Genomic DNA, 14,133 nt, shown 5'->3' on the forward strand with positions numbered 1-14,133 from the left:
CCAAAGAAAGGCAATGCCAGAGAATGTTCAAACTACCACACAATTGCACTCATCTCACACACTAGCAAAGTAATGCTCAGAATTCTCCAACCAAGGCCTCAATAGTACGTGAACCAAGAACTTCCAGATGTACAAACTGGATTTAGAAAATGCAGAGGAACCAGAGATCAAATTGCCAACATCTGTTGAATCATTGAAAAAACAAGAGAGTTCCAGAAAAACACATGCTTTACTGACTACACCAAAGCCTTTGACTGAGTAGATCACAACAAACTGGAAAATTCTTCAACAGATGGGAATACCAGACCACCTTACCTGCCTCCTAAGAAATCTGTATCCAGGTCAAGAAGCAACAGTTACAACCGGACATGGAAAACAGGCTGGTTCCAAATTGGGAAAGGACTACATCAAGGCCATGTATTGTCACCCTGCTTATTTAACTATGTGCAGAGTACATCATGAGAAATGCCAGACTGGATGAAGCACAAGCTGGAATCAAGTTTGCCAGGAGAAATATCAGTAACCTCATATGCAGATGACACCACCCTTATGGCAGAAAGTGAAGAGGAACTGAAGAGCTTCTTGATGAAATTGAAAGTGAAAAGGCTGGCTTAAAACTCAACATTCAAAAAATGAAGATCAGGGCATCTGGTCCCATCATGGCAAATAGATGGGGAAACAATAGAAACAGTAAAACACTTAATTTTGGGGAGCTCCAAAATCACTGCAGATGTCGTGACTGCAGCCATGAAATTAAAAGACACTTGCTCCTTGGAAGAAAAGCTATGACCAACCTAGACAGCATATTAAAAAGCAGAGGTATTACTTTGCCGACAAAGGTCCGTCTAGTCAGTTCAGTCGCTCAGTCGTGTCCGACTCTGCGACCCCATGAATTGCAGCACACCAGGCCTCCCTGTCCATCACCAACTCCCGGAGTTCACCCAAACCCTTGTCCATTGTGTCGGTGATGCCATCCAACCATCTCATCCTCTGTCGTCCCCTTCTCCTCCTGTCCTCAATCTTTCCCAGCATCAGGGTCTTTTCAAATGAGTCAGCTCTTCGCATGAGGTGGCCAAAGTATTGGAGTTTCAGCTTCAGCATCAGTCCTTCCAATGAACACCCAGGACTGATCTCCTTTAGGATGGACTGGTTGGATCTCCTTGCAGTCCAAGGGACTCTCAAGAGTCTTCTCCAACACCACAGTTCAAAATCATCAGTTCTTTGGTGCTCAGCTTTCTTTATAGTCCAACTCTCACATCCATACATGACTACTAGAAAAACCATAGCCTTGACTAGACGGACCTTTGTTGGCAAAGTAATGTCTCTGCTTTTTAATATGCTGTCTAGGTTAGTCATAACTTTCCTTCCAAGGAGTAAGCGTCTTTTAATTTCATGGCTGCAATCACCATCCACAGTGATTTTGGAGCCCAGAAAAATAAAGTCTGCCACTGTTTCCACTGTTTCCCCATCTATTTGCCATGAAGTGATGGGACTGGATACCAGGATCTTAGTTTTCTGAATGTTGAGCTTTAAGTGGGATGTGCAGCCTGGCGTGCTGCAGTCCATGGAGTTACAAAGAGTCAGACACAACTGAGTGACTGAACTGAACTGAGGCAAAGGACAGTGTTTCAGTGATAAACACACAAACTACAAATAGGACTATCTGTGTATCAAATAATCAAAATATTTACAAAGCAAAAACCACTGGAGATGCAAGAAGAATATAGAAATACCTTAGTATTGAGTTTTAATTCTTTCCCAGTCATAGAAAAACATGTGGACAAAAATAAGTAAGGAGGGACCTCCCTGGTGGTCCAGTAGCTAGGAGTCCATGCTAGAGGGCCTGAGTTTGATCCCTGGTCAGGGAACTAGATCCCACATGCTGCCTTTAAGACTTGGCACAGCAAAATAAATATTTTAAAAAATAAGGATATAAAGATGTAATAATGAATATGATAGACCTAATCTATAATATCTAAAGATAACATAGACTCATCTCCAGTTTCCACAGAACATTCACTAAAACATTGATAAATTAAACCATAATGAAAATCTCGGTCCAAAAATACAAAAATTATATGATGATATTCTCTAATCACAGTGTGATAGCACATAGTCTTTGCTTGTTCCTGACTTTGGGCATAAAGGTCACAGTATCCCCTTTATTTAAATAAAGATAGGAGATAACTAACTAAAAAGAAAAATCAGTACCTTGAATTTTAAAAATAATCTTTGACCACAGGTAATTAAAACTGAATTTGTAGAAATCACAAATGAAATCTAGAAAATATTGAAAACTATGTTTCAGAATTAATGAAAGAGTATTCAGATGAAAGTTTGTAACTGTAAATACATTCATTATGAAATAAATGAATTATTCCACTTATGAAGTCTCACAACAGAAGGAAGGATAAAAGTATTAATAAGAGAAATTGTCACCTCAAAAATAGGAAAACAGTTCATAAATGAATGGTTATTTGAGGAGTGAAAACTAAAGAAACTGAAGAAAGATAAAGATGGGGTAGGAAGTGAAAATATCCAAAAATTACAAAGATCATGAAATATGGTCACAGAGAAATAACCATAAAGACCATGAAATAAGAAAGAGCTACATGATAATATTTTGTTTGATTTTATGCACATTAAATGGGTAACACGGATGATTTTCTAGAATATAAATTACCAAAATGGCCCCAGTAAACATAATTATTTCTGTACGTATGATAGAGAAAACTTGAAAAACACCTATCTAACCCCCGCCCCCAAAATACCAGATGCTGTGGATTTTATGAAGGAATTCTGCCAAACTTCTTAAAAAATTCCAGTGCTATTTGAGCTATTCTAGAACACTAAAGAGAAAGAAAATTTCCAAGATATTGTTATAAATCAAGAATTACACACCGAACCTGAGGATCAGAATATAGCTACAGTCAGTTCTTATTTCCACCAGTTGTGATCTATAAAGTCATTGAGAACTGTGAGTTAGAGAATACTGAGCCATTGCTTCTGGGGAAATACGTACATGTATATAGCACACTCATATCACACAGAAGTTACAGTCTTAAATCCTAAAATCTCCTCCTGGTAGATTCTATTTTCTTTTTTTCACAAAAGAAAAAATGAGGTTCAGAAGTGTTACATGAGTCGCCTGAGGCCGTCCACTAATATTTGAAAGAGCTGGGATTCAAACTTTGTCCAGTGGTCCTGGAGCTGAGGCATCTTGCGCTGTGCTGCTCTGCCCCTTACTGACAGGGGAGATAGAGTTATTGGCAGATGCTGCAACTATATACCTGTTCGCCCCAAGAGAATCTAAAAAGTGGTTACAAGCAATAAGAAAGTTCAGAATGTACCAGGGATTAAATACGCTGATGCCAAAACTAAATATGCAGAAGCCACGATAATTTTATTTTTACATTTGTCAAAAACTGAAATTAATAGGGAAGGAAGACTTCACATACGCCCTTTTAAAAAGTGTTGCCTGGCGGTCCTAGAACGCAGCTCTCCTGTGTGACTGTTTCAGCCTTTTCTTCCCTCCTCTTCTTCACCAGACCCCCTCCAGTCTTCACTGTCAGCTAGGGACATTGCTTCCTGTTTCACCATATAGGGAAGGAAGAAATTATTTTTTCTACTACCCGCCTAGGCTCTCTGGCTGGAGTCCCACAAATTGAGCTGGCAAAAGACAGATTAACAAGAGGAAAGCATACAAGTTTCTTTAATACAGGTTTTACGAGACACAAACACCTTCATAATTAAATGACCCAAAGAAATCCTCAAACCTTTGCATTTTTGTACTGGATTTGATGAAGAATCGAAGGTAATGGGAGAATGTGATAGTGTGTGAGCCCAGGGTAGTACAGTGGGGACAGTGAGCAACGCCTGTCCATTCAGATTCCTCTCAGCCCCATCCGTCTTCAGAGATAAGAGGTTCTTTTCCTCTGGGAAGCCACCTCTCCCAAGAGTCCTAATGACGGCTTCCGGGGAGAAACGAAAGGTCAGAGTCCATTCTGCACCTGCCGTCCGTCCATTTCCTTCAGCCTAAAGTGTTCAGTGTGCCAAGGAGCCGTATTTTGAGGTCACGTGTTCTGAACTCTGTCAACTGAGAAAGGAGAAGCCAACCGAAGAGACTGCCCACCTGCCTCCACTCCATACTGCCCAGACCTGTACACGTACTCGCCGACTTCCTGCCCGTGTGTGCCAGCCCTCGCCCCCGTCTCCTGCTGATCCACATCGCTTTAGCAGTTCCTTCTCTGTCTCTCTCACTTTTTCCCATCCTAGAAGGAACAGTCTACTCTACCTCCCCGCCTCTTGCACTTACTGTCCCATTTTTCTGCTCACCTTAACACCAAAATTCCCCCCAAAGTTTGGTGACTGGTCATCTGTGTTCCTCTCTTCCCCTTCTCTCTCTCAAACCCATTCCAATCAGGCTTCACCCATGATGTTGTGCTTAAAAAGGTCTGGCTAAAGTCATGGATATCCCTCAAGTTACTTAACTGTGTGCTTCCCTTGTAGTTCAGCTGGTAAATAATCTGACTGCAATGTGGGAGACCTGGATTCGATCCCAGAGTTGGGAAGATCCCCTGGAGAAGGGAAAGGCTACCCACTCCAGTATTCTGGCTTGGAGAATTCCATGGACTGTGTAGTCCATGGGGTCGCAAAGAGTCGGACGTGACTGAGCGACTTTCACTTACTTCACTAACTGTAGTGGTCATTTCTCAGTCCTCATCTTACCTGACCTATTAGCATCTTTTGCCTCCAGTACACAGTCTCCCGGGTTTTCTCCTGCCTCTCCAGCTGCTCCTTGGACTCCTTTACAGGCTACTCCTCAGCCTCCCGAGTGACCTCTTAATTGGCAGAGAACCCTAAGAATCAGCTCCTGTTATTTTTCTGTCCACCTTCAACTGCTAAGAACAGTCTGTCTGTAGCTTTAAATACCATCTCTATGGGCTTCCCAGGTGGCTCAGTGGTCAAGAATCTGCCAGTGCAGGAGACACAGGTTGGATCCCTGTGTTGGAAAGATCCCCTGGGGTAGAAAATGGTAACCCACTCCAGTATTCTTGTCTGGGAAATTCCAGGGATAGAGGAGCCTGACGGGTTGTAGCCCACGGTGTTGCCAAGAGTTGGGCATGACTGAAATGACTGAGCACGCACCATCTCTATGCTTCCAGCTCCCAAATGTCCATCCCTGCTCAGACATCCCCCTGAACTCAGACTTGTATATTCAGCCACCTACTTGATCACCTGCATTTGTCCGATAGACATTTCGGACTTAACTGACCTAAAACACCTGACCTTCCCTGGCTGCAGGTGTTTCTCCTTAAAACCAAATCTGTAAATAGCAACTTTGTCCTTCAGTGGCTCAGAATTTCTGTCCTTAGAGAATTCTAGTTCTTTCAAATGGCAAATCAAATCCTTTAGGAAATCCTATCAGTTTTCTTTCTGGCTGCTCTGTGCAGCATGCAGGATCTTAGTGTCGCTACCAGGAATTGAACCCACCCTGCCCTGCATTGGAAGCATGGAGTCTTTTTTTTAATTTATTTATTTTGATTGGAAGATAATTTCTTTACAGTATTGTGGTGGACTTTGCCGTACATCAGCTTGAATCAACCACAGGTGCACATGTGTCTCCTCGTGTTGAAACCCCACCACCAACCTCCCTCCCCACCCCATCCCTCTGGGTTGTCCCGGAGCAGTGGCGTTGAGTACCCTGCCTCATGCATCAATCTTGCACTGGTCATCTATTTTACATATGGTATACATGTTTCAATGCAATTCTCTCAAATCATCCTACCCTCGCCTTCTCCCACAGAGTCCAAAAGTCTGTTCTTTACATCTGTGTCTCTCTTGCTGCCTTGCATATAGGGTTGTTGTTACCGTCTTCCTAAATTCCATATGTACGTGTTAATATACTGTATTAATGTTTCTCTTTCTGACTTACTTCACTCTGTATAGTAGGCTCCAGTTTCATCCATCTTATTAGAACTGACTCAAATGCATTCTTTTTTATAGCTGAGTAATACTGCATCGTGTATATGTACCACACACAGCTTCCTTATCCATTCGTCTGCCTGTGGACATCTGGGTTGGGAAGCATGGTGTTTTAACCACTGGACCGCCAGGGAAGTCTCTCAGCTTTCTTTTGATAGTATCTAGAATCGGATCACCATTCACAACCTCCGCCTTTGTGTCTGCGAGGATTACTTCAACAGCTCCCTTCCTGGATTGCCTGTGGAGTCTATCCTGAGCCTAACAGCCAGTGAGATTCTTTCAGATGTTTGGCAGTGTATGTCTCTGCTCGAAACCCTTCACCCTCAAACTCAGCATGCCTGAAACCAAACTCCTACCTCACACCTCCCTACACACCCACCTTCTAGCTCAGGGCACAAGCCCAGAGTCTGTGTGCCTGCAGCCCCCAGCCCCTCCTTACACCTCAGATTCTGTTTCTGCCCCTTCAGCGTCTCTGACACGACTGCCCTCCTTTGTTCCTTCTGCTCAGACCATCCTGTCGTCTCAGTGATCTCTGCAGGGTGCCTGCGGGCTGTTCCGACTGTTGAGCTCTCCCCTCAGCCCTCCACGGGGCCCACTGCCTCACCTCTTCCAGCCTCTGGTCAGCGTCATTTCATCAGTGAGACCTTCACTGCCCACCTCCAGGATCACAGTCCCACCCCCTTCCCTTCCTATCCTTCTTCTCTGCTTTGCCTTTTATGTTTTACTGATTTAGTCTCTTCTCCTCCTGCTCTGGATTATAAATTCCATGAAGGCAGAGATTTGTGCCTCTTTTGTTCCCTGCTCAATCTCCCGGCAAAAGATTGCTTATAAACTGTTGGTGGTTAGTAGGTATTTGTTGAATGAATAAATGAATGGATGGATGGATGAATGAATGAGTGATTGGGGAGGATCAATTGGATTAAAAAGATACCAATCAGAAGCACCACACCCAGTGGGCAGACTAGGTTTTTGGGGTTTTTTTTTTAATACTTATTTTTATTTATTTATTTAACTGCACAGGGTCTCAGTTAAAGCACGCGGGATCTTCAGTCTTTGTTGTGGCATGCAGGATCTTTTTTTTCTTTTTTAGTTGCAGCATGCACACTCTTAGTCCTGTCATGTGTGATCTAGTTCCTGACACAGATCCAACCCAGGCCCCTGCAACCTGGGAGCTCAGAGTCTTAGCCACTGGACCACCTGTGACGCCTGGGAGGCTAGTTGAATAGGCAAAGAATAGTGATTCCTTTCTATTGATACCAGTCTTGCCTTGAATAGTTATTTCCCTTTTTAAAAAATGCATTGTTCTTTCTCCCTGAAACTCAAACTGCTTGGGGTCAAGGACTGAATTCTTAACACCTTTTATTTCCTCAGCAAATGAATGGTCAGTGATACGAATAGGGAATTCTCATTTGGCTAAAAGTACTAAAGTCACTCACTTTTTTAAAAGTCCTTTTACCTTATGCTAACATTTTTTCTTACTTATTTGATACCGTAGAATTTGCACATCTCCCTGTTGAATACTCCTGCAAAGCAAGGAGTCTTTAGACCTAGTAGGGTTAATTTGCACAGTGGTAACTGGTAGAACGAGGGATAATAATTGCTTCAACTGAGCCCAGTGGAAGTACTGTCACTTCAACTAGTCTAACCTACTCACAAACATTGCTTGGCAACTGTCACATGTCACTGCTTTAATCAACTCTGGGGCAAGCTTCATCCCGTTCTAACAGATGGACATGAATTTAACCAGACAATAAACCATGCATGTGCCATAAATATGTTTGCTGAGGGCATGATTCCCTGTACAGAACTTTAAGAACAGCTGTCTTATCGTGAGCTACTGTTGCTTGGTGAGATGATTTGTTAACTGAATTCTGAAAGGTTACATTTATCTTTAATGTAATCTTTAACGTTAATGTGATCTTTAATGTTAGTTTTTCAATGGCTTCTCCACTACCAGTTGCCTAGTTATTTGGGGGGCAATTTTTATAAACAAAAGTTATTTACATGAGATTTTTAAAAGCTAATGATATGGTTCCTTTGCAAATGTGGTGTCATTTGTCTGAAAGGGCTTGTTACCTTTTGTTTGTTGCCAGGGTATGGGTATCATTAATTTTGAGCTGTCATTTTTTTTCTTGATGCCTGTTTCTTTTTAATACTTCTGTTAAATTACCATATAAACTACTACTTACATGGTTTTAGCTGTACAGTTTCTTAAAAATGCAGTCTTTTGTCTTTCTCCTTTTTTCTGTCATTATCTTCAAAGACCATGTTTTCTTATTCTTTCAACAGTGTTTCTTCCCCTGTGGAACTTGTGCAAATTAAAATATGAAGTATTGTATTTGTTCATTTTAGAATCTTTAGAGGGTAACTGCTATTAGTGTACATTTTCATTGGCACTGTCCACCAGGCAAAGTAAAAATTGCTGTATAAAAACTGGAAAAGTGTTTGAATGCGTAAAGCAGATGTTCTCCTAGCATGAAGCAGATGTAAAACTTGCAAGTGTCTGTCTAATAAAGTACAGCATTTGGTTCTATACAGCTGGTGCCAAGATTTCCAATTAATCATGTCGAAATGCATTTTTACTAATCAGGATCCCCTCTGTTCTTTACCCATTCTGGGTATTTTAGAGAGAGAGAGGATGGGGCACAAAAGTGGCTTTCTACTTTTAGTACTTTGAGCAGTGTTTTTTTGTTTTGTTTTGTTTTTGTTTTCTTTTTCCTCATCTTTATGAAGTCAGTCTCCTTTTATTTCTTAAAGTGTATCAGATTCGGAGCCCCCTACATGTGAATGGCTGGTTTGGTTCTCCAGTTTGGTTTGGGCATGTGAGTTTGATGTTAGAATATTCCACTGAAGGCAGCCATACTTTGAACACTCTAAGACAGTAGGAGAGAAGGAAAGGAATGTAATATACTTAGTGGTTTGGTTTTTTTTAAATTGTATGGACAAAAGCTAATATTTGCTTAATGTCAATTCCTAGCTTCTATGGTTACTTGATCAAGGAGGAGGTTGAACATTCTAGGAACAAGTGATACAATTTAGTTATACATTGTCAAAAGCAATGGAGCAGGTTTTGCCTAAAGATTGAAGGTGAATGGATTAATGTGGCTGCTAAGATGAGACTTTGTAGGTATAAAGGAGACGGGCAGAAATCAGTAGCAAACTAAAAGCTAGAAGGGCTGTATCATTTTCTGTCCTTTTATAAAGCAAGTGTGCTCATGAAGTTACATTTCAGAACCTCGTGGGCCTGAAATGTTTGATTTCCCAAGGATAAATTTGTTTCCTATGGAAGGCAGCTCAGTATATAAGAAGGTTTGCTACCCTGTATCTCCTGGCTTTTTAAAAAAGAAGAGCTAATAATGATAAAACATAACAGTTTGTTTCAGTATCACTAAGTGAATGTTTACACACTCTTTGAAAATTGAGTATTTCTTCAGTGCTCTCTTCATGAATTGATTTACAGTACTTTTTTAAAAGGTAGGAGAAATATTTCTTTAAGTATCTTAAGGGCAAAAGGAAATACATTGCATAATTTCCAGATCTGAAGATAAATAGCATGAATGGTTCTTTTAATGAAACGTTTATTATTATTTGGAAAATAATGGGAGATGGAGAAAGCAAAGATGTGCTAAAAGAAGTTATCGACTGAAAGTAAGATTTTCTGTGCTTTTCTTTCCCAATAAAGCTGCATTTTTGGAATATGGATCTGCTGTATAGGAAAAAACATAGATGGTATTACATTTTAGACAGTGTGTTACAGAATCTGGTCCTTTTAAATACTGGTGTTAAGAATCTATAACAACATAGGTTATAAAAATTTTTGTTCGTTTATATTGTTATATATATATGTATGAAATATAAGGTCTAGGAATATTAATAGGATGATTCCAGAAAGTTCCCCATGCTTGTTACCAATTGCCTGCATATTTTGTATTACTGATTTAAATCTTAAACTTCATAAAAGCATCTTGCAACCTAATTGACTAATAGCTACTACTTTAGATTTTCAGTTCTTCTAAAATTGAATATTTATATAAAAGCAGTTTAATATTTCTTATATCCATTTTCCTACAAGAAAATCTTTCCACCAAGGCTACACTTATCAGAGTAAAATTCACATGTAAAAGATCTGCCCTATTTTACTAAGAATAACTTATATTCTTAGAATAAAAAGATTATCAGTCTTATATAATACTATTAGCTTTTAGGCAAGTGTCTAATGCAATTGTAGTTCTTTTTATTTGAGAGACTTTTTTCTACCGTCCCTATTTTGTTTCTAACAGTACATAAGAATGCTGTTTTTTTAAGGTTTTAATTTGTATGAAATAAAAAAACATTAACTCCAGAACATTAACTTAAATGGAACTAGTTTTCTCCTTTGTTAAAAATGATTTGTTAGGAAAAATTTTAAACATCCACAAAAATAGAATAGTAAAATCAACTCCTATAATATATACCCAGCTTCAATAATTATTAGCCTTCTGTTGCTTATTTGTTTATTGAAGCATATTAATAGTTGATGTACAGTATTACATAAGTTGCAGGTATACGATATAGTGATTCACAATTTTTAAAGGTTGTATTCCATTTATAATTATTACAAAATGTAGGCTATATTCCCTGTCTTATACAGTATGTCCTTGTAGTTTATATTTTTTTAACTGTTTGTTTTATTTTAGGATATAGCTGGTTAACAGTGTTGTGAGTTTCAGATGAACAGCAAAGGGACTCAGCCATACATGTACATATTATGTATCAAGCCTTCCATTGTTTTCTATTGGGGTATAGCTGAGTAACAGACAATGTTGTGATCGTTTCAGGAGAACTAGCAAAGGGACTCAGCTATACATACACATGTATGTATCAAGCCTTCCATTGTTTTTATTTGCCAAGATTTCTTAAGACTATTTTGTCCGAAGTTTTGGTTTGTTTTTTTTTTAAGTTTTAGTTCTGTGTCCTGTTTCTCCAGTGACAGTAGATGTTTAAACAAAACTAGGTCATGTAAACCCAATAAACCTCACTTTATTTCAGGAAGTGGAGCGAGAAATCTCATTCAGAACAGAATGTGGACTATATTACTCCTACTACAAGCAGATGCTGCAGGCGCCTACCCTCATGCAAGGTAATCACAACTAACAGTTTTATTTAGGGTCTGCTGCATTCTTTTCAATATTTCAGCCAAAATATACTCCTGCACTAATACATTTTAAATGTTTTATAGGGCTTGTGTAGTTTTTCTTTGTACTTGTATGTTTTTCCTTAACATAATCAATCTGTGAAGATGTTTTGCTCGGGAAGAAGTTATATATAATATTTTATGTAATTCTCCTCTCTCTGCATCTCAGCTCTACTCCATCCCAAATTATCTGTTTGCAGTTTCTTGGTTTTACTGTTGTTGTTTTCTTTTTCATGATCATTTTGGAAAAGGTCTCTGTATTTAAAAGGAGTGTTGTCTGAAAACAGGAGACACTTGGGCAATGCAAATGAGAATTACAGTTGTCTTTTTTGTCTCCAGTGCCCCCATTCATTCCTTTATTTTACAGTTACCTTTTTCCTCCATTTTCTGGGTTTATACGTGGTTTAGTGTGTACTCTTTACCTTTACTCCATTTAATGGAACCCCCACAAAAGGCTCTCTCCTACTTAATATATGCTTTATATCCTTAATATGGGTGCAATGGCAGAGAATTGCCTTTTTCTAGGCTTTTTTGGAATCAGGTATATTTTTGGCAAGTATCCGTCACAGGTAATGTTTTGTACTTCTAATTTTATCACAATAGGAGACTTGAAATTTTGGCCGCCTTTCATTTTAGTGCTATAAAAGTTCATCAGTTGACTCCCGTGTAGATAATCACATTCAAATGTAATAAGGTGAATTACCCACCAGCCTTGTACTTAATGGTTTTGGCAGCCATTGATGACGCTTGCTATGTACATTATTTCAGTAGTTACAGAAGTGACTGTCATTCCTCCTGCATTTATTAGCCAAAACTCTGTTATATAGAAAACCTTTTTCTCATCAGCTATTTGGTTACCCTGAGATAGTTTATCAAAAAAAAAGATGTCAGGGTAAGTGTTGATTTCTCATCCCATATAGTTGACCCTCATTATTCACAGATTCAATATTTGCAAATTCACGTACTCACTGAAACTTATCTGTAGCCCCAGAGTCAATAGTTTTGGTTCTTTCATGGTCATTCACAAGCATGCACACAGCAGTGAAAAATTTTAGTTGCCTGATGTGCGTGTTCCCAGCTGAAGCTGAACAAGGTGATGCACAGCTTTCATGTTCTAGCTCTCAGACTGCAGAGTCCTTTTCACAGTCTGTTTAGTGCCATGTTTTTTGCATTTTTGTGCTTTTTGTTGATGACTTTGATATTTAAAGTGATCCCCAAGCATAGCACTGAAGTGCTATATAGTCTTCTTAAATGTGAGAAGGCTGTGGTGAAGGCGTACAGAGAAAATACTTGTGTTAGATAAGCTTTGTTCAGGTGTGAATTACAATGCTGTTGAGTTAAATGTTAATGAATCAACAAATGGTGTCTTTCGACAAAAACTCAAATAAATCAAGGTCATGTGTTGATCGTTTGTTGAAAACACATGACCAGAAGCTTGGAAGAACCTAACCCTGTTTTTCCTACTTGTTCAGTATTGCTCAGTTTTCTTTGCAATTTTATAGAACATAACTACAGTGAGTATGAGAATCAACTGTCCTCAAACTTATGAGTTGCTTCTCTAGCATTCTCTAAAGCAGTGGTTCTTATTGAAGGGCAGTTGTGTCCCTGAGAGACAACTGGAATGTCCAGAGAGCTTTTGATTGTCGCAGCTTAGAGGGGAGGGAGTGAGTGTGCTCCTGGAATTTAGTGAGCAGAGGGCGGAGATTTTTCTAAACATCCTGCAATGCTCAGGACAGACCCCTGAACAAAGAATTATCGGACCAAAATACCAAATACAGGTAGTGCTGAAGTTGAGAAACTGCTCTAAAGGCAAATAATGAGTATTTTCTAAGTATCACTGTGAATGCAGTAGTTGATCTTTCAGTTCATTTAAGTCATTTGTTAAGACTATTCTTTTACAAACTTTCAAACATATAAAAATGTAGAACTCTCTAATGGGTTTGCACTCAAGTATCACTCAACTACAGTGGTTACCAATTTATGACCAATCTTGTTTCCTCGATACCCCCTACCCTCCACCTGGATTATTTTGGAGTAATTCCAAGACTTCATATTGCTCATCTGTAAATATATCAGTGTATTTCTCTAAAGAATAGCAACTCCTTTTTGTAAATATAACCAACTTGTCATTGTCACAAATAAGAAATGACTTAGTATCAAATATCCACTCAGTATTCTCATTTTCCTGATTGTCTTACAGATTTTTGATGTAGTTTTTTGAGATCCAAGTAAAGCTCATCCATTGCAATCTTTTGCAGTGTCTTTTCCTTTAAGCTATGGATTTCTTACCATCGTTTTTTTCCTTGTAAATTCCTTGTTGAAAACAAACACAGATGGCTTTGTCCTAGAGTTTTCCACTTTCTGGGTTTTGTGGGGGCCCCAGTGGTTGCATTCGGTGTTTCTCTGTTGTCTGAATTCCCTCTTGATTGGCAATTAGATCTAGAGGCTTGCTCAGATTTAGGTTCTGCTTTTTGGCAAGAATACTTTATAGATGGTGTTGTACAATTCCACATCAGGGAATGTACAATTCTTTCTTTTGGAGCTAGGCCTAGGCCATCCATTATTGAATTCTCAGCCTTTCACCTATTGGTTTGACACCACTGATGATCACTACCTAAATCTGTTCACTGTGTCATGACTATAACGTGGTGATAATCTAAGTCTGTAATTCCTGCCATCATTATCAGATGGAATTCCTCTCTTAAGAAAAACATTTTCTCTTCAACTGTTTGGCAACCCAGAATTTTAATTCCTAAAGGAAAGATGGGAGAAGTATTGATACTTTCCCTTTGTTATAGAATGAGTTACATCTCTCACATCCCTTAAAGGTTTGCTTGTTTAAATATCACCATAAATGCATGGATTTCTAATACTTGATGTGTTTCAATCTTTTGCCTTATTCTTCTTAAAACAAATTGTCCAATCTTTGGCCAGTGGGATGCTCTTCAAATCAGCTTCTGTCTTTCTGATATGAC

The 14,133-nt window shown here is 39.1% G+C and overlaps 1 protein-coding gene across 5 annotated transcripts in view; it reads left to right on the forward strand.

The window, feature by feature from the left end:
* Positions 1-14,133, forward strand: part of DPY19L3 (dpy-19 like C-mannosyltransferase 3) — a 76,121-nt gene that overhangs the window by 13,466 nt on the left and 48,522 nt on the right. For all 5 annotated transcript variants that reach the window (XM_061138930.1, XM_061138928.1, XM_061138926.1 and 2 more), the window contains one exon: positions 11,014-11,104. In XM_061138930.1, coding sequence (XP_060994913.1) covers positions 11,014-11,104 — 91 coding nt within the window. The remainder of the gene's footprint in view (positions 1-11,013; positions 11,105-14,133) is intronic.

The sequence above is a fragment of the Dama dama genome, chromosome 4 (genome assembly GCF_033118175.1).
Source record: "Dama dama isolate Ldn47 chromosome 4, ASM3311817v1, whole genome shotgun sequence".
Classification (NCBI taxonomy): Eukaryota; Metazoa; Chordata; class Mammalia; order Artiodactyla; family Cervidae; genus Dama; species Dama dama.